The 19,923-nt window shown below is 40.6% G+C and overlaps 2 protein-coding genes across 4 annotated transcripts in view; both read left to right on the top strand.

Annotated features, from left to right (window-relative positions):
- The first annotated feature begins 474 nt into the window (after nucleotides 1-474).
- LOC141756607 (uncharacterized) lies at nucleotides 475-5,973 on the top strand. The gene is made up of 7 exons (XM_074616468.1): nucleotides 475-588; nucleotides 2,443-2,476; nucleotides 2,593-2,637; nucleotides 2,910-3,081; nucleotides 4,376-4,488; nucleotides 4,651-4,825; nucleotides 5,458-5,973. Exons 1-7 carry the CDS (start codon nucleotides 475-477, stop codon nucleotides 5,549-5,551), a joined length of 747 nt encoding a protein of 248 aa, XP_074472569.1. The 3' UTR covers nucleotides 5,552-5,973.
- A 6,774-nt stretch (nucleotides 5,974-12,747) lies between these two features.
- The window catches only part of LOC141756060 (glutamate receptor ionotropic, kainate 2-like), a 71,959-nt gene continuing 64,783 nt past the window's right edge, over nucleotides 12,748-19,923 (top strand). For 2 of the 3 annotated variants that reach the window (XM_074615507.1, XM_074615506.1), the window contains exon 1: nucleotides 18,401-19,057. In XM_074615507.1, coding sequence (XP_074471608.1) covers nucleotides 18,934-19,057 — 124 coding nt within the window. In that variant the 5' untranslated portion in view covers nucleotides 18,401-18,933. Of the gene's footprint in view, nucleotides 12,827-18,400; nucleotides 19,058-19,923 lie in introns of those variants that run through there. The other variant, XM_074615508.1, reaches the window with a different exon arrangement.

Here is a 19,923-nt window from a genome sequence, read left to right as displayed (position 1 = left end):
CTGTTATAGTAGCTGTTCCCTGTCGCCATCTCAACTTTGTTAGGTGATAACATGTCAATGTTGTGTTTATAGCTTGTTCCGCTGCACCCAAGTGGCCAAAAACTCTATGAATGCAAGTTTAAAAAATATAAGGAATTCAATTATTTCTCAAATTGTCCTACCATGACAGCTTGTTTGGACTCCTTGTTCAAATAGATAGACAGACTGGTTGGAAATTACTCTGGAACAGTCCACGAACAGGTCTTTGTTTGAAAGTAGAACCCATCAGGAAGATCTTTACAAAACCAGTTAAGTTTAACCTCTTAAACATAATGAGTTGGGATGTACCCAGGCGTTAAAGATGTTCTCTTACAAAGTATCCACCTTATATAACCACAACACCTAAACACTCTAAAATAACTGGTACAGGTGCTATGCACTAATTCCTATCAGCCACTTGCACCTGAATCATCCTTTTATAATTGCAGAGATAGCATGACGGCTGCCTTTAACTGCAAGAGGCAGCCAAATTTCTGTCTGGATTATGGCACTCGCTGCAGCAGCTGTGCAGTTTCAGCTGTCACCCACCGTTCAGTAAAGGACAAGAAGGTAACTGCTCCAGTTGTAAATGTTCATTATCTTTCCCTCCCCGGTTTGGGGATATGATCTGGTTGACCTCCCAACACATATTCTGTGTCTATTGAGCTTTTCAGTTCTTTTTACAATGAAGAAGCTGAAATGCTGCAATCAGAGAATTTGGAAACAGGATATGTTTTTGAACCTATTGTGTACCTACATGCATGTATACCCTTGTATTTGCATGCAATAGTTTGTAGGTCAGTTCATATTGTTTTTTATGAGTATCATTTTTCTTTTTCTTTAGAAAAAAGCTGCTCTAATCAGTATTCTTATATGCACATATGGATCAAATAACCACATTTAATGTGAAAGGGGTCATTCATAGTGATAAACACACAAATAATTATCACCTGACTGCAGTTTCCCCCAAATATGCAACGCTTTTTAGTATCATTGTTTTGGTTTTAATGCCGGTACTGTTTTGGTTTACTCTCAAAGCTCTCATCAGGGCCGTACCCAGATATTAGAAACTGGTCCAGATTTTTTTTTCCTTTTACATCCCAATAATTTACACACGTTTTCTGAAAGAATACCTCATATTCTCAGAACTCTAAATCCAAAAACACACACAAAAGGCAAAGCTCCACAAATCTCCTGCAAAATGAAACTCTGTCTTCAAAATAATGTTGTCTTTTCAAATTGGTATTTTGTGTTCAAAGGACACACACCATCATATGAACAGACATTTCTAAGAACCAACTGAACACTGATGTGCTCAATGTAAAACACTAGCATGAATTCGTTATCAGGAGACTTAAGCCTTTTCCATGTTCAGTGTTATTCCTGTAAAATAGAATATGTAATGTTGTAAAATATTTTTTGCGTAATGTTTTTATGTTAAAATTCAAAACACACAATTACACTTAATATAAATAAAAACATGTTTTATTTTTTTCCCAAAATACTCTATACAGCCCAACAAAGTTGGATGTGTAAAGTGTTCCACATATAGAACAAACAATAGAAAAATATACGTACAATACCACAGTAAGCATGTATTGATGCAGTACTACAATACTGTAATGAGAGTAGATTTCGTACCTAACCTACTGTGAAACTTGCTTACAAAAAGGCATGTAATTTGCTTGACAACTTGGGAAATTTGAATCTGTTGTGAAAAACAAGCTACATTGTCTATGTGAAACTAATATGTATGAAAGGTTTAAAATGACCACAGAAGAATGGTGCAGTTGTACACCCTACATTCATGCATTGTTTTTTCAGTTAACATATCTTGTTCAGTTTTTTAAATGGGGCATTGATTTCTTTGGGTGAGGTCTGCAACACATTGTTCCAGTGAGCGTGACTCATTACCTGTGTCAGTATTTAAATATCTTCCACAACTGCATTTAAGTGGAAAGACAGGAGAGAGGCTCTTTAAGTCGCATAGACGTTCACGCAACCATACTGTTCAACTGAGAGGTCGTGTGGGTGAGTCTCTTTTGTTTTTGCAGAGAAAGGTGACATAATATCTCTTCTGAAGTTAATTTTTAAAATTTATAAACCTAATTTAACAATTAATGCAAACATAAAATGACATTTTTGGTGAATTTATGTTGTAAATGAAAATGTATTTAAAATCATTATTATTTCATGCACCTCTTGAAAACTTATTGTGATAATGCACACATTTATTTATATTCCTAAATGCAAACAACTTCCTTTACAGTTTTTAAGGTCCCTCGTTATCTGCAATCATGATCAAATTGGTAACGTATGACTTTGTATTATAGTTAAATTTTTTTTCTATATATATTTACATGTTCTGTATATACAGTATGCCATATTCTGTAACCCTTTTTTATTTTATATTGTCTCTAATAGATAAGTGTTGTCATTGTTGCAGGATTGTTCATTGGTAGGTTCATCTCAATATCAGCAATGGTCAAGATCATTATGTACAATTCTGAATACTCTACAATCAGAATTATACACAGTCACAGTATATAACATGTCTCCGATTACCTTTACCAGAAAGCAACCAGCAGAAACTCGCCAGCCTCCTTCCAGTGAAGCCAGGTTAGAGATTATTTTCATTGCCAATCTTGACATTCAAAGTAAAGACTAAATCATTCAGTGGTTCACTTTCTAAAGAAAGCTCTGACACCCATTGTTTGTTTTTTTAAATTCCATTCAGGATGGCCCTGCTACTATCCCACCCACATTCGTAAGCAGATTACACCTTTTGTTTATACATTGTATCTGTCCTGGACAAATCACGTGCAATTACAGAGAGATTTAAAATGTCTTGTTGTTAATTAATTTATGTCAATTTAAATACCTTGCTCCAGAATGCTGGACAGACTGGTTTGACCGAGATGACCCCAGTGGAACCGGAGACTGGGAAGCCCTATACAATCTTCGCAATGAGAACCCAGGAAAGATCTGCCCTAAACCAGTAGATATTGAGGCCCAAACTCTAACTGGACTCAGTGTGGCTGCAACAGGGGATGTGATTTATAAGTAAGTACTGTATGAGTGTGAATAATTTGAATGTTTTTGACGCAATGACTCATATTGCATTCTCCTGAATGTGTTGCATTGTACCTGGTGAGACCTAACATATTTCCACATTCTATTCTGTCTATTGATCAGCCATTGTACTTGCTAACCAATAAGCATTGGGAAATAGCAGCACAGCTGATTCGACTGTTAACAGGCCATTAAATAGGTGTTATCCGTCGCCATAAGCACCATAGATGTGGGTCAATAGGGGCCTACTACGTTGTAAAATTCAAACATGAAAGCAACACGTTCTAACATGTTGGAAAACTGAATGAAACATTACATTTTGAACACAAACAAAAAGGTTTCTTTAGATTTAGGCAACAAAACCAATTAGTTAAGTTTAAGGGAAAACATTATGTTTTGGCTTAAAATCATTAAATGGTAAATGGACTTGCATTTATATAGCGCTTTTCTAGTCTTCCGACCACTCAAAGCTCTTTACCCTACATGTCAGCATTCACCCATTCACACACACATTCATAAACTGATGGCAGAGGCTGCTATACAAAGTGCCAACTTTGCCCATCAGGATCTAATCTAAATACTCATTCACACACCGATGGCTATGCCTTCGGGAGCAATTTGGGGATAGGTGTCTTGCTCAAGGACACATCAACATGTGACCCGGAGCAGCCGCGGTTCGAACCACCGACCTTCTGATTGGTGGACGACCTGGTGAAAGCAAAACCTTACGCTTGTGAGCACAAAGACAACTACACATTGTTGTTTGCAGCCGGGGTTCGAACCACCGACCTTCTGATTGGTGGACGACCTGGTGAAAGCGAAACCTTACGCTTGTGAGCACAAAGATAACTACACATTGTTGTTTTCACACGGGATGCAAACCCTGGCGTTCTGGGTTAAAACCCTCTGTTTTGTGTCCCGTCCATCGCTCCCGACAACCACCCCATATGGAGTTTCACGCTGTCTATACTACAGCGCCTGACTTCCGCTTCTGCTCCTGTCATAAGTACTGCGGTCACTAGAGGTCGTTATTGTGTTCTTTTATACCTTCTTTCGGCGATCTATCATGTAAATAGATGATAAAACCTACTAGCGGGCATAGAAGGCCCCTGTTGACCCACATCTATGGAGCTTATAGCGACTGATAACACATATTTAATAGCCTGACAACAGTCTGATCAGCTGCCAAAGCAATGTATCTTAAAAATTGTTAAATATAGAAGATCTCTTTAAGTGGACCATTAGATTATTTTTAGTAAGTGTCACTCTGTGTCTATTTTTTCAGAAGTGACACATATGCAGGATTCATCTGCAGAAACGGGGACCAAACCAAGACGAAGATGTGTAGCGATTATCGCGTTCGTTTCAGCTGCCATCCCCCTTTCTGTGGTGGAGGAGGTACTGTATGAGCACATTCATATGGTGTTAAGCTGATAATGCGAAGTGGATTTCCCCTTCTCTTTCATTGTTTGTGTGCATAAGCGTTCATTTAGAATGGTGCATTGGCTCTGCAGTTTCCCCACCAGTCATCCTCTCTCTCTCTTTTATTGCTCCTTGCAGTGTGCTGGACCAAGTGGTATGACCGGGACAATCCCAGTGGAACAGGAGACTGGGAGCTTTTGAGTAACCTGAGGACAGAAAACCCAGGACAAATCTGTGCAACACCTCTGTACATCCAGGCTGTTACCACTGATACAATGACGCCAGCCATCGCCACAGGGGAGATCCTCCATATGTAAGTTGCCTCCTAGGGAAATATTTTAAATGTTTGCTAATTTTACTACCAACATCCCAAAAATAAATCAATACTTCACACTCAACATTAAAACCTCTTTCCCAAACTTTCCAAATCATCAAGCTGTACTGCCTGGAGCTACCGCTTAAACAGTGAATAGAAACTTTGTAGATGCACATTTACATTAGATGAGATGAAATTTTAATGAGCCCCACGAGGAAACTGGGTAATAGGCACATAATGACTGAAGGTTTTAGCTGAGCCTTACTTTATTCTTTTGCTAACAGCTTTGTTTGAGAAAACAGAGTCTTTGTGGTCTGAGGAGTAAGAAATGCGAATAACCCAATTTATTGGTATTTCTTATGATTATTTTCTTATATTTTCATTGGATATTTAAAAGCTGAAAAGAAGTCGCACCTGGCATCAAGAAAAAAATGAGAATAGAGATGGGGATAAAGAGATTTAATTTGTATTTGACCAACTATATCATGTTTTTTAATCACAGATAAACACTAATTTGTGGTTTTATCAATGTACCCCATTAAAAGAAGTTCTTGTTTGGTTTCAATGTGATCTCCTCTGCTTTATATAATATCATACTGATTCACTAACTGCTTGGAATCATTTTTCAGCCTCAATCCAACTCAGGGATTTGTTTGCCGCAATATGGACCAGAAATCTAGCACGTGCCGTGACTACAAAGTTCGGTTTGGGTGCCCATGCTAGGATTAAGCCCTGACGCCACAACAAACACTGACACGGATAAGAAGAGACAACGTTCACAGTTTTATCATTTGTTTTGGTCTGATTTTTCTTTCCTGTTATATTGTACTTCTTAGGCATTTTTCACAGCAGATATTTTGACTTGTAGGAAAAGCAAAGATGTTGCTAGTAACATTAACGATGGTTCTGTTCTATTCAAGTGTCCCAGCGAGCCTTCATTTGTGATACCAGGACCCTGAAGCCTATGTGCAGCTCAATGGAATCCAGCCATAGTTGATTGTATTATTAACATCTGTGCTTTTACCATGCCAACATGTCTTCTGTGGAAAAAATACCTATCATGTGCTTTATCAGTCTATCTTTTCTCTTTTTTTCTAGTGATTATGAAATCATTATCTTGTATTGTAGGAAATTAATCAACAGTAAATAGCAATAAAACTGCTTATAAACTGCAAATCCCTTTTGTCATTAAGTTTTACTCATAACAACTCTGCCCAGCTTATTAGGATCATACTAATGAGCTCACACGCTTACATGAACTCATGATTTGGTGTGTTTTCAAGAGATGGTGGGAACCAATATAGACAGTAGGAGGTGCTGGATAGCATATCAACAGCAATGTGGGAAAGTAAAAAAAAAACATACAGTATGTCAGTGAATCTGAATTTCATATCAACATACATGCGTGCACCACAAACTGTATATAAGAAGTGGATGTAGTCACCATGATGTCACCCATTGGTTTGTGGACTGCTGTATTGAAGCCTCGAGTTTGGCCAGAGACAGTTCAGAAAGGAGATGTGCAAAGGGAGTCAGTTTCCTGTATGTGTGTCACATGGGATTCTCCACTGCCCCGTCCTTTGAAGAGACGAGCAGCATGTCCTGAGTCTATTAACTCCAATGGGAGAAATGAACGTGTATACAGATTATGACAGATTATTTTGCCCTGTAGTCACCAAAGTAAATATTGGACCCATTTTTCACAACATTCTGACACCAGCAACACACTCTCGTGAGAATTGGCAACTAATGTCCGCTAACGCCCTAGCTAACTCATTTTCATAATGCCAAATAGGGCTATTAGCTGTGTAAATATCTAATGTCAGCAAAAAAAAAAATACAAATACATAATGCAAATATAACCTTGGCACATTGTGTGGAGTTTGCATGTTCTCCCCGTGTTTGCGCAGGTTTTCTCCAGGTTCTCTGGCTTCCTCCCACAGTCCAAAGACATGCAGGTTAGGTTAATTGTGGAATCTAAATTGCCCTGTAGGTGTGAATGTGAGCGTGAATGGTTCTCTGTCTCTATGTGTCAGCCCTGTGAGAGTCTGGCGACCTGTCCAGGGCGTACCTCACCTTCGCTCAGCCCCCCCGCGACCCTGAATATAGGATAAGAGGTTACAGATAATGGATGGATGGAAATATAACCCAATCTGCTTTCAGCCATCCATGCAACGTTCACAACACTTCCAAACGAGGTGGAGGGATGGGGGGCGGGGGGCCCCCCATCCCTCCACCTCGTTTGGAAGTGTGGAGAGAGGGAGGAGAGGGAGAGGGAGAGGGAGGCGAACACGCTATGACCAGGTCAATACAGGTTTCAGTACAGGTTTAGTGTCCTCACTAACTCTCTCTCTCTTCCCTCTGACCTTAATCACGCCTCTGTCATGTTTCCCTCAAAGTCAAATGCTGCTGATGTGAGCCTCCACCTACACAAGTTCTCCTGGATGTACACACATACGAGCGCAGACACATATACACAGCGAGGGGAGCATTGAGATACAAGGTGATTCCTTCTACATCAACACCGTCAACATTTCCTCAAGAGATAAGCACTTGCGATAGGTGCCGAAAAAGGAACGGTGCAGTGCATCATACAGAATGTGAAATGAGGGGAGGAAACTTTTTCCGCTGTCTGCTGTGGGGAAACCTTGTGTTCTTTGGGTGTTGTTGCTAATGCTTGCATGCTTGCACGGCATCAATATTTCTGCCCTTTTGGTGGCATTTAGCTGTGAGTATGCATGTCTGTCCTCCAGTGTTGCAGTGGAGAAAAGAAAAGACAAAGAAGAAGAGGAGGGACGGAGTAAACTGGATGCAATCTGGAGAACGTCCCCTCTGCACTTTTTTTATGATAAAAATGAAGAGGAGCGGTAAAATGAAATCTGCACTGAACTGAAGTGCAACAGAAGTGCTGAAGTTCAGAGCATTATGGTGTTCCATTCTCCTCCATTAATCTCCCAATATTCCATGGCTGTGAAGGCCTATTTATAGACCAGGGGATGATTAAGTGGTGAAGCACTGTGCCACACAGGGAACCAAGCTCATTTTCTTTTTTCTCGTCCTCTCTCTTCCTTACTCATTCTCTACCTACTTCTCTTTCTTCCCCTCCCTCGGCGACTTTATCTTCCTTCTCGCTATCTTCTCGCTCTTTCTCTCCGTCCTCCTCTTTTTCATACAGTATATTATATTCCTTCACATAGTTTTAGTTGCCTTGCAGTGAAATTATGTTAGACTCAAGGGGGTATGGATAAGTCCTTCAATTTCATTTTTTCCCCCTGTTAAGCATGTGACAAAAGGGTTTATGGAAGTGTTAATTGTTATGAGGCCACACGAGGAAGAGTGACAGCCTTAACAAGCGAGGCTAAAACCCCATCCAGCATGTTTTCACAGCTAAGTCAAGCTGGATCAAGACTGAAGGATGTCCATTAGGTGGAAATGCAGGAGGGAAAATATGCACAGAGAGATCCTACTTATACCTATTGCAAGGTGTCCTTGAGTGGAAGTAGAGCAGTGCGCGGGGAAAAAAGGGTTAAGCTCATTTTCATGTGTAAGACGTGATTAATGGGGGAGAGGGAAGGAGGAGAAGGAGAGGAGAGGAGATGAGAGGAGAGGACTGACCTCGCCGAGCTCAAGACCGGCCTCGTTTTATCACCTCCAGAACAGTGGGGGCATAAATGAGATCAAACCCTTCTTTATGTTTCCACACGGACGCTCTATCTGCTGGTCTCCGTCCAGAGTTTTCCCTGGGTTTTTACACAGGCTTAGGTGGCAACATTTTACTGCAGGGTGGATTTTGTACAGGGCTTACTGTAGATGCTGAGGACCTCATTCTAACAAGTATTTGTCTATTAAAACCACTCCAAGGATTTGTGCAAGGAAGCCACTGAAAGTAATTCAGAAGACTTTTGAATATGTTAAAATTACCATTTTGTCTGCCAGAAAAAAGCAGGTGTCTGCGTATAATTGTGAGTTGGATGCTTAGAATTTCATACTGAGAGTTTATGCAACCGTTTCTCTATCTAATGCAATGAATTTGATTGTTTCGTAGGAGCAAAAGAGACGTCCGTCTTTCTGTCTATTCAAGTTTTGCATTGAAAGTAGCTAAACGTATTGCGACATCTCATATGTCTTTAATCTCTCAGAGTTCTTTGCAACCATTAACAACCGGGTGCTTGACAGATTCGTCACACTATTTAGTATTTCTGTTTATCTGTCCAATATATTTCTGTACCACTGCAGTCTTGGCAACTCATGAAAACACTTGAGCTGTAGACGGCACAGTCCATGTACCTTGAGTTATTTTTAATAAATCCCTAACCAGGCACTTTGATAATTCTCAAATCCATGCGTCAAATGCCATTTAATATAAAGACACGAATTTATCACATTTATGACGGTATAAATTTGATTCATGCTGAATTACGTGTAAATGAATAGCTCCATAACCTCACATCGCTACACTCTGTGGGTAGTGAAACAGCAACTTTAAATCCCTCTTACCAAAGCAATATGAGCCTGGAAAGCTATTAGAGCATGACTCCTTCGAGATGAACAAGACAAAAGCATTATGCCAGTACCTTTCCGGAAGGTGAGAACAATACCGGGCTATTTTCACTCTGACAAGCCATATTAGTCGTGCCAGCTTTTGCCTGGCGGCAACTCCTGCATGATAGCTGTCTGGGACATTTTGTTTCCAGTCACAGTAGCTGATCCCTTGATTGAAAACATTGAATGCTGAGAGGGTGTTATCCCTGTTTGGAGTTTCTGATCCTGGATGTCTGAGGCAACTGCTGGGCCCTTTCATCCCCTTCTGCAACAGTTGATCCCTGGATCTTTGTGGAAACAGAGTGGATACTGAGATGGAAGCATAAAAAGGTCGACAAGACTTTTTTAGGTGTGTAACTGTTTTCATGCATCAATTACATTTTCAGTAGGGAGAACGTTTTTGGCATCATTGGGCAAAAATTCCATAATACCCTTTCAGCATATTGTAATTTGAGTGTTCAGAGAGAAAACTAGAATTCTGCACCTCATCACGGCTTTGTTTTCAGGCTTTAAAAAATCTGTGACAGGAGACTTTGGCCAATCACAGGTCATTTCAGAGAGAGAGAGCGTTCCTATTTAGCGTTCCTATTGGTTGTGCGCTGGCTGAAGGGCGGTGCTTGGTATTTCCTCAACATCGCTGCCGGGTCACACATTTTCTCATTTTACAGTACACTACAAGATGTTTCTGAAAACATTTTAGGCGACAAATAGACATTACAGTAACAGAATATTGATTCATATTTGATCAGCGCTGCCTAGTTTGACTGTTTGATTGGAGGTTGTGAGTGGTTGACAGCTGCTCATAGAGATTCTGATTGGATGTTTTCCTCCGGTCTGTGAAATCTTGCAGATCCCATAAGGAGCATCGGAGGACACCGGAGGACACAGAGGAACATGATTTTTTTCCAGATTACCTGCCCCATGCACTACTGTCAGCAAATAGTGACCGTTTTATAAAAATAACTTTTTTTTAATCATATTTGCTCCATTTCTACCCACTGCAGCATTGTGTCAACACAGGTCTATGTTTATATAACATGCTGATGTGTTGGTGGCATTCACATTTACAGGATGTCTCTTTTCTCAGTGGTCTGTAAAATGGTGAGAATTAGATCAAGCCCTAATGAGTCACTAATAGGCATCAAGAGAGCCCATTAACAAAGCCCCAGATGTATGAAAATCACCGAGCGTGTCCGCTCTTTGTTTACACTTCCATGTCTTGCTCCGGAAAGGCCCTCCTCCTCTCGCTTTTGTTCGTGGACGATGGAGATGTCTTTGCAGAAAGAAAAGTTTATTGGAGGCTTTTCCTGTATCAGAATGTAAAGCCTCTCTTATTCTCTACTCTGTTTCTCTGCAGGCAGACCCTTGGCACCGACTAGTCCGATGGGGAAAGTCACTTTTTGCAAGCATTGCCAAGATTTCTATTTGATGGCCAAACTATGTAGGCAGACGGATGCATCTGTCCACATTCTGTCTATTCCTCTCTTCCAAACTTTCTCTCTTGGGTCTCTATCAGTCTCTCTCTCTCTCTCTCTCTCTCTTATACACACACATGCGCGCACACACACACACACAGTGGGCTGTTTCCTCATCGTTCACACTGAGAAATGCCCTGTAAGGACGTCCTTATCCTGCAAACCAGACTCTGCTGGATGCTCTGTAATAACAACTCCAGCCGTCCACCATCCAATCAGCCGGGCTCTCTGCTGTGTGTGTGTGTGTGTGTGGTGTGTGTGTGTGCGTTGTTGTGGGTCTGTGTCTGTGAATATGTATGATTTCTTTCCTAAGATCTGAAACCACAAAGAACAGAAAGCATTTATTTTCCCGACAAGAACAAAGATATAAACAACTCACACAAAATAAAGAAGAGAAAAAAAAGAAAGATATTTATTTATTTCGACTTATTTGTGTTGTTATGTTTAGGGGTTCTTATTAGAAAATCTCAGCATCTTATATTTCTCTCATAAATAATGCTGTTGACATTCAGACATAACTATTCTGAGAGCCATAAATAAAATGGAAATTTATAATAAATGAGTGCTTGGAACAGACGGAAGTGGATTATGCTGCTGGAGAAGTTTGAGAAGTTTCTATGGACAGTGTGACTTTTTTAACAACAGGAAACTGGGTCAGTTTTGCAATCCAATGTGAAATGTTGTGAATCCAAAGTGACTACAGCTGCCACAAACTTTTCAGACCCACCTCACAAGCCTATGTGTTTTGGACTCAAAATGTAGGGTTCCTTTGTGGTGGCATTTAAAGAAGCAAGATACAGATATGGGTTAATAAAGTCACCAAGAATCATCATTTTTAATTGTTGAATACAAAGTCTTTGCTTTTATTTTGAACTTTTGTGAAAATGGATATGGGTCTTTTAGGGCTATGAAGCATAATCCTTCATTGGTAGCCTTGTTCATTCTTGTCTGAAATTGCGATGCTATCTTTAACTCAAACTAATTAGAAATTATGGATCCAGAGAGTGAAGTAGATTTAATTTAAGATATATAGTGTAAGTCAAATCAGAACAGGAGCCAATTTTAAGGCCCCACTATGCTCTATGCACCCACACCTGTGCGGCTAATAACAGTAACGATGGCTCAGTTCCATTAAGTGTCCCAGTAAGCCATGACAACGCTCCAGCATGCACGATACCTGATAATCTCAATGTAATGCAATTTATCTTAACAATTATTTTTATTGTTGATTAATCTGTTGATTATTTTCTGGATTAATTGATTAGTTTGTTTGGTTTATGGTAAAAAAAAAATGTCGATCAGTGTTTCCCAAAGCTCAAGATGACGTCCTCAAATGTCTTGTTTTGTCCACAACTCAAAGATGTTCAGTTTACTGTCATAGAGGAGTAAAGAAACCAGAAAATATTCACATTTAAGAAGCTGCAATCAGAGAATTTGGGCCTTTTTTTCCTTTAAAAAAAATCTCAAACCGATTAATCAATCATCAAAATAGTTGGCGATTAATTTAATAGTTGACAACTAATTGAATGTCTGAAAAGAAAAGGTCCATATTGGCATCATTACAGATCTTATTGTCCAGACAATCACCAGTATTGATTTTGTTATCATTAGGATACACTGCAATACAGATGCACTGGACTACACCACAATAAACAATTTACAAATGATAACAAAATCAATGCATGACTCAAAACGTGGCACTACATGGAAACAATGTCACACAATCATTTAAAATACCTCTATATTGTGCGAAATTACTGTTGTTAATGTAATCAAGTTGTTTGTAAAATCATGCTGACAATTGTCCCGCCTACAGATAACCTGATTGGACAGGCTCTCGAATCAGCCAATCAGTGAACAGCTTTCGTTTTCCTGCTTTTTCAAAACATCCAGCAGTAAGAACTCTGGAGCTAACTTCGCTACAATGAGGACGTCACAATAAGTACCAAATTGCGGAAGTATTCCTGATTGCCAATGTCAGGTAAGCTATAGCTTTATACTGTGGGTGCATTTGCTGAACCAAGAGAGTTTCCCCCTGTTATATATTGAAGCTGTGTTTTCTGTTGTGATGCCTTTTTTGACTGCAGAAAGTGAAGTGCTTTGTACGAATATCAACTTACATGGAATAGTTGTGTAATTAATATTAGTCAATATACACATGTTTTTTTTTAAATTCATTTTTATTTGGAGACAAGAGTGTTTCCATTTTTTTATATATATATATATATAATTCAATATTCAATATACAGATGTTGTATGGCAGTGCAGTGCTTTTTCCATAATGCTACAATATAGTGGGACTCATTTAGGGCTGCCCCTTCTTAGTCGACTAATCGGTCCTTTTGATCTTAGCTTACTAAGGTTTCTTTAATTGATTAGTTGTTTTTTTGTGTCCTGTTTTCATGCTGAATGACTTATTTCTAAGAAACTTGTGAGTATATCTCTGGTAAACACAACTTTTGGTGATTTTAAAGTGGTGCTTTTATGTGAATCTTTGTTGAGAAACTCAGTTTTACAGATCTGTCTATTAAATCAACTAATCAATGTTAGTGTTAGTCGACTAAGAATTTCTTTGGTCGAGGACAGCCCTAGTTGTATTAAAGTCTATTAGGGCTGCAACTAAACATTACTTTCATTGTTGATTAATCTGCCGATTATTCTCTTGATTAATCGATTAGTTGTTTGGTCTATAAAATGGTGAAAAATGTTGACCAATGTTTCCCAAAGCCCAAGATGACGTCCTCAAATGTCTTGTTTTGTCCACAACTCAAAGATATTCAGTTTACTGTTATAGAGAGGAGTAAAGAAACCAGAATATATTCACATTTAAGAAGCTGGAATCAGACACTTTCTACATTTTTTTCTTAAAAATGTACTCTAATCAATTATCAAAATAGTTGCAGATTAATTTAGTAGTTGACAACTAACCAATAATCGTTGCTGCTCTAAAGTAGTTGTCAGCTAACTGGTTGGCTAGAATGAAAGGAGCTCATTTTACATTTCATTTACATTTCCAAATGGAAATAGCGCTATGTGATCCTATTTATTTAATCATGTATTTGTGTTAGTCGACCTTGGTCGAGGATAGCCCTAGCCTTTTTAACTTCTGTAGAGCTCTAGCATGGTAATTTAGTCACTACAGTAATGATAAAGGACTACTGTATAGTACTACCACAGAGGTTAAGTGACAATGGTGATTTGTTCATGACCATGATGGCACATGACTTTATAGAGCTGGTAGTTTCCTTTACCATCATGCTACTGACCATACTGTATTTCCATGCCACGTTTTGAAAGAAACACCATGGTAGACAGAAGTTACAGATGGTTGTCAACAGTGTGCGGCTCCAGAAGTAAGTCTGCCTGACTGCAGTTGCTGGAGGGGGGGATTTGCGGGCATCCGTCAGCACTAACTGGAAGTGACAGTGTGCAGAGAGGTCCTAATTACTGTCTCACTTGACTAATTGTCGTCTCTGAAGAATGTATTCCCACTGAGGTCCCTGGGATCTCATTGACAGCACTTCTCAAGACATATATGGCAGGCCAGTGCTGACTTGCGGCATGCTGTTATGTTCAAAGGCATTTTCTGAAGCAAAGCCACAACTGGGAAATGTAAATATGTTGAACTCAAAACTGTGATGATTACAGGCTCAAGAGAGGCGCGCATGGTGTGCTCCATTTGCAAGGACGACTGCTGTTTTATAGTAGCAGGGAAAAAGAGCAGGTTTTGAATGTGTGAGTGCAAAAGGAGTAAGTGGGGTTTTTTTTTTGTAGGGCCCTTCTTCAACTTGCCAAAAATGTTAAGACATCCTTAGCTACAGTCATCCTGACATAATGGGCTGATGAAGTGAGACCATTGTTGGCTTTCTGGAGCCAAGCATGTTAGAATAAACTTGTAGCATTCAGAATAATGCAGTCGAGATGAGCCTTTAGTACAGGGCGACTGAATTGAATGAATGTCTTCTCTTTCAGGGTCTTACCATTCAAAGTGCATCAGCTTCTCGTTTCCATGGTTTCCCCTCCCTGTGCCAATGCTATCTTTCCACCAGTCTGCCTGCGCGAGAGAGTGAACGAGGGCGGGAGAGAGCGAGAGAAACAGAGAGAGAGAGAATGACAGAAGGCTTTTAGCAGTGGTTATCTCTCCTTTGCATAAAGTCCCCTTTGCATTACCCAGTGCATGAATGGCGTCTGAATAAACACACCAGCCAGCTCATGTGGAAGCCTCCCTGGGTTACAAGCAAGTGGGTGTGTATAAAGTAATCTAATTTGTGGTCTCCTTTAAAAAGCGACACGGTTTGATCACGGATGAAAAAAAAGGAGTACATCTCCCAAATGGTATTTTCCTATTAGTCACAAGGAGCAGGAGTCATTTTAACATCATAATGAGGCCATTCCCATCACCTCCTCTTTTCTAACTGGTTTACACACGCAGTTATGTTATGCTGACTGGCTTACTGGGGAGTTTAAAGTGTGTTAAACTAAACTGCAAACAGAAAATGAACTCGGGAGACTTAAAGGGGAGCATAACTGATTCGTTCGTCCTTAAATGCCCTACGCTGAGGCACAGACAAAACTGTTTAGATTCATATTAGAAGATTAAATCAGGATCATTTGTGGCAGCCTTAATTCTATTCCGTAAATTAAATCTTCGGTGCATTGACTGTGGGGGCACCTAAGGGCTTTTTCTTAGTGTAATACCTCAGTGTTTGGCCAGAGGGCGCTGTGACTTTAAGACCAACGATTGATGTCTTCTCACTCTGAGCTCAATAAGTATTCCTTTCATGCTGTGTGAAGCTCTGCTGACTTATACGGGAACCCTGTTTTTTTTCCATAATTATGCTAATAGTCCAGATGGTGGCATGATGAGTGCCATTCTCTTTGATATTCTCACACATTGCTGGGGTGCAGACCCACGCAAACTGACACGCGTTCAAAGTTGGTGTTCACACCACCTACTTGATCCCATGTAATTACTCTGTGTTTCCTTTTTAGCTGATATGCAAGCGCCCTCTTCACTATTAAATGCTTTTTTTATTTGTGAATTGGTTGGATTTGACAGATCCGGTAGTGGAGTAGCACCAGGTGTCAGTATTCTTTGCTTATCCACACATTTACTTTTTAATATCACTATAAGATGCAACAGCAATGCAATACTTCAAAGACATCTTTAGTGACATCAGGGGAGATACATATACCATAAAGTATCTATTTTAAATACAGGAATATGGTTTTATTTTTGGAGTACACACACTCATACACACACAGGCCATTCAGCCACACAATGACGGTGTTCATCCAGGCTTTGGACTCTGGTGGTGCCGATCAAAGACCTCCTTTCACATCCCCCGTTGGGATTAAATGGCCCCTCCACCCTGTTGGGGCGGGGGTGCACACCACTGTACCTACAGCTCCAGCTGATGCACTGGCCCGTGCATGAAGAGCTGCTCATTGGGCTGATAAGGTGCATGTAGTGTTAAATCGATAGCGTGTATAGACCCACGCAAGAGCTGCAGATATCCATCTTCTTGGTGCCTCACATCCTATAGGATTTATCAGCCTCGTTTGAACCTCAAATCAGATAGAAACAAACGCAATCTCCAGTCTTTCCCCCGTGAAATGTATGACCAGAGCCTTTGTGTGTGTGCCACACACACACACACACACACATACCTCCACACCGGAGAATGGCTCACACTCGAGAAATAGTCTGTTGCTGGAAGGCTTTCAAGTCTAAAGTGGAGTTATTTGCATAGGTTAAATATTCACGCCTTTCAGAAGGCTTCTGTCGATATTACGCATTCTGCCAATTTTAATTCCTTTCATCCCACTCCTCCCACATTTCTGGAAAAGATGGTGGAAATTGTTGAAAAGGTTGTTTGCTTGAAATCCCGTTAAGTTGTGAATGACAGAGCAGCACGCAAAGTGGGCCTATATAACACAACCAAAATGATATCCTGCAGGCATGAGATCATCACATCGCTATAGTGTGTGCAGAGGTTGGCCAGGTTGTTGTGTGCAGTGCAGTGTGGTTATTTCTGTATTTGCCTGTATACAGGAAAGTGCCTCTAGAATTAGCCAAAGCTTAATCATTGCTGGCTGTTTTCTGTTTGCTGTGTCTCTGTCCATGGTGCTGAATAGAGATCCTGCGTTAACAAACAAGCACAAAAAAATATAGAAATATGTTGTTAACTATAGAGGTTGCAGTTGCCCCCTTATCACACTTCATTACAAGATGATCATAAGTTTATTTGAAACATCTGAGAGATGCTTTGCATTTGCAAATGGATCCGTATTTTGTGGTATTTATTCGGATGGATTTGCAAGTGGTTCACACTGAAGTTACTGTTGCTGTGCACACTCACAAGATTGCATCCTCGACGCGCAAGTTTTGGGGGTAACAGAGAAACTAAGTTTCACACTCCTCCTCCTCCTCCTCCTCCTCCTCCTCCTCCTCCTCCTCCTCCTCCTCCTCTCTTTTTATTCCTCTCTGTCTCCTCTCCTTTATCCATCTCCCCCTCTCTACATCCCCCATCCTCCCTCTTTTTTCCATTTCTTTCTATCTGTATATGCATACAGGAAAGTGCCTCTAGAATTAGCCAAAGCTTAATCATTATTGCTGGCTGTTTGAAAGCTTTCTGTTTGCTGTGTCTCTGTCCATGATGCTGAATAGAGATCCTGCACTAACAAACAAGCAACAAAATATATAGAAATATGTTGTTAACTAGAGGTTGCAGTTATCACACTTCATTACAAGATGATCATAAGTTTATTTGAAACATCTGACGGATGCTTTGCTTTTTGTAAATGGATCTTTGTGGTATTTATTCGGATGGATTTGCAAGTGGTTCACACTGAAGTTACTGTTGCTGTGCACACTCAAAAGATTGCATCTTGTAAGTTTTGGGGGTAACAGAGAAACTAAGTTTCCTCCTCCTCCTCCCTTTTTATTCCTCTCTGTCTCCTCTCCTTTATCCACCCCCCCCCCCCTCTCTCTCTCTACATCCCCATCCTCACTCTTTTTTTCATTTCTTTCTATCTGTATATGCATCTCCCTTCTCTCTCTCTCTCTCCCTCACTGACTCTCTCTTTCTGTTTGCTGTCCATGGTGCTGAATTAGAGATCCTGCGCTAACAGACAAGCAACAAAAAAATATAGAACTATGTTGTTAACTAGAGGTTGCAGTTGTCCCTTATCACACTTCATTACAAGATGATCACAAGTTTAATTTAAACATCTGACAGATGCTTTGCTTTTTGCAAATGGACCTTTGTGGTATTTATTCGGATGGATTGCAACTCAAAAGATTGCATCCTCGACTGGCAAGTTTTGGGGGTAACAGAGAAACTAAGTTTCCTCCTCCTCCTCCTCCTCCTCCCTTTTTATTCCTCTCTGTCTCCTCTCCCTTATCTATCTCCCCCTCTCTCTACATCCCCCATCCTCCCTCTTTTTTCATTTCTTTCTATCTGTATATGCATCTCCCTTCTCTCTCTCTCTCTCCCTCATTGACTCTCTCTCTCTCTCTCTCTCTCTCTCTCTCTCTCTCTCTCTCTGCTGCGCGTTCACAACACTAACCTTGGCTCGACGTCAGAGCCTGTGCAGCAGTGCAGTATAATGGGAGCGCAAGCTACCCAGAGCGCCTCATAGGGGGCTGTATATCGCTGCCGTGTATCCTCTGCTTGCTTGGCTCTCTCTCTCTCTCTCTCCAACCAACCCATCTCCACTATATCTATACCTTCTACCTTATTATTACAGCCCATGATTGGGCTCCCCCCCTCCCCACTGGATCCGGACCCTTCGACATGGATGTCCCGCCGTCCCTCGACCCGGAGGATTGTTGTTTCTTGGCGCAGTGAAGGAGAAGGAGGAGAAGGAGAAGAAGGGGAAGGGGAAAAAAGGAATCATGCCGGGACTGCTAATGGATCTAGGGAAAGCGCAAGTGACCATGCCGTGATCTTGCGCATCCAGGGCCGCCCGTCACCCTGCCTTGCCCAACGAGCGTAGAAGAAATCACGGGAGGGGGGAATCAAACCCGCGCACCGGAGGAGGGGGATTTAAAAACCACTGTGCATTTTTTTCCTCCAAAACAACATGAAGATTACCTCCCATCATCTGATGATAAGCAGTCTCGTTTTCAGGTCCAACCTCAGGCTGATCCCGCTTCTGCTGCTGTTTCTTGGTTACTCTCGCGGGATGCCACACGTTTTAAGATTCGGTAAGAATCCCATGTTTGTTTATTATAATGATAATAATACGGTGTCATCATCTCTAACGGTGTCTGATCACTGCGAGCTGAGCTGACTGTCGGCAGTGAATGAATACAATCACGGGATGCAGAAGCAGATGTGTCGAGACATTTTGTCCCACTCTTATACCTTGTTTTTAGTTGGCAATTGTTGATGAATAGTTTACATTATAATCACATAATAATAGTATTTTTTTAAAGCTTTTTACTGAGTGCATCACACCATCAGTGATGAATAATGTCGTCCACAAAACAGTAACTTTGAAACAAAATCCCCCCCCCCCATGCACTCCCATGCAACAGTTCATGGCAACTGATGAAACTCAAAGAAGAATATCACCATGCAGACTCGTGTGCTGAGTCTTGTATCTCCACGGCTCCTTTTAAACTGCTGACACCCCCCCAACATGTCCTCTGCAGTAAATGTTTACATGTAAACATTACACCCGGAGTGTGGATCAATCACTCTGATCTGTCACAAGGGCCCAATCGATACGCCGGGCAGTAGCCTTTTACTCTTCATCCTTAATCCCACTGAAGTGCTATATGCCAATAAGGGATACCCCGTGGTTTTTGCTTATTTATACCCTTTATTGGCATCCATAAAACTAATATAGTTCCGGTTCTTGGTGATTGGCTGAGTCACGTTGGAAGCTGGAAATCATCTCTCATACTGATTATTGATTATCAACTTCTCTTTAAAGAACTATATCCTTGTGGAAGAATGCTATAATTAATGTTGTTTATTAAAGTAGTTCTTCAACAGTTGCCACTATTGCTGATTCATAACTTTAAAATGGTGCTCTATATATAAAAACCAGCCCATCTCGGCCTCC

The sequence above is a fragment of the Sebastes fasciatus genome, chromosome 18 (genome assembly GCF_043250625.1).
Source record: "Sebastes fasciatus isolate fSebFas1 chromosome 18, fSebFas1.pri, whole genome shotgun sequence".
Taxonomy (NCBI): Eukaryota; Metazoa; Chordata; class Actinopteri; order Perciformes; family Sebastidae; genus Sebastes; species Sebastes fasciatus.
The sequence above is the reverse complement of the archived record's forward strand: the minus strand, read 5'-3'. Positions and strand labels throughout refer to the sequence as shown.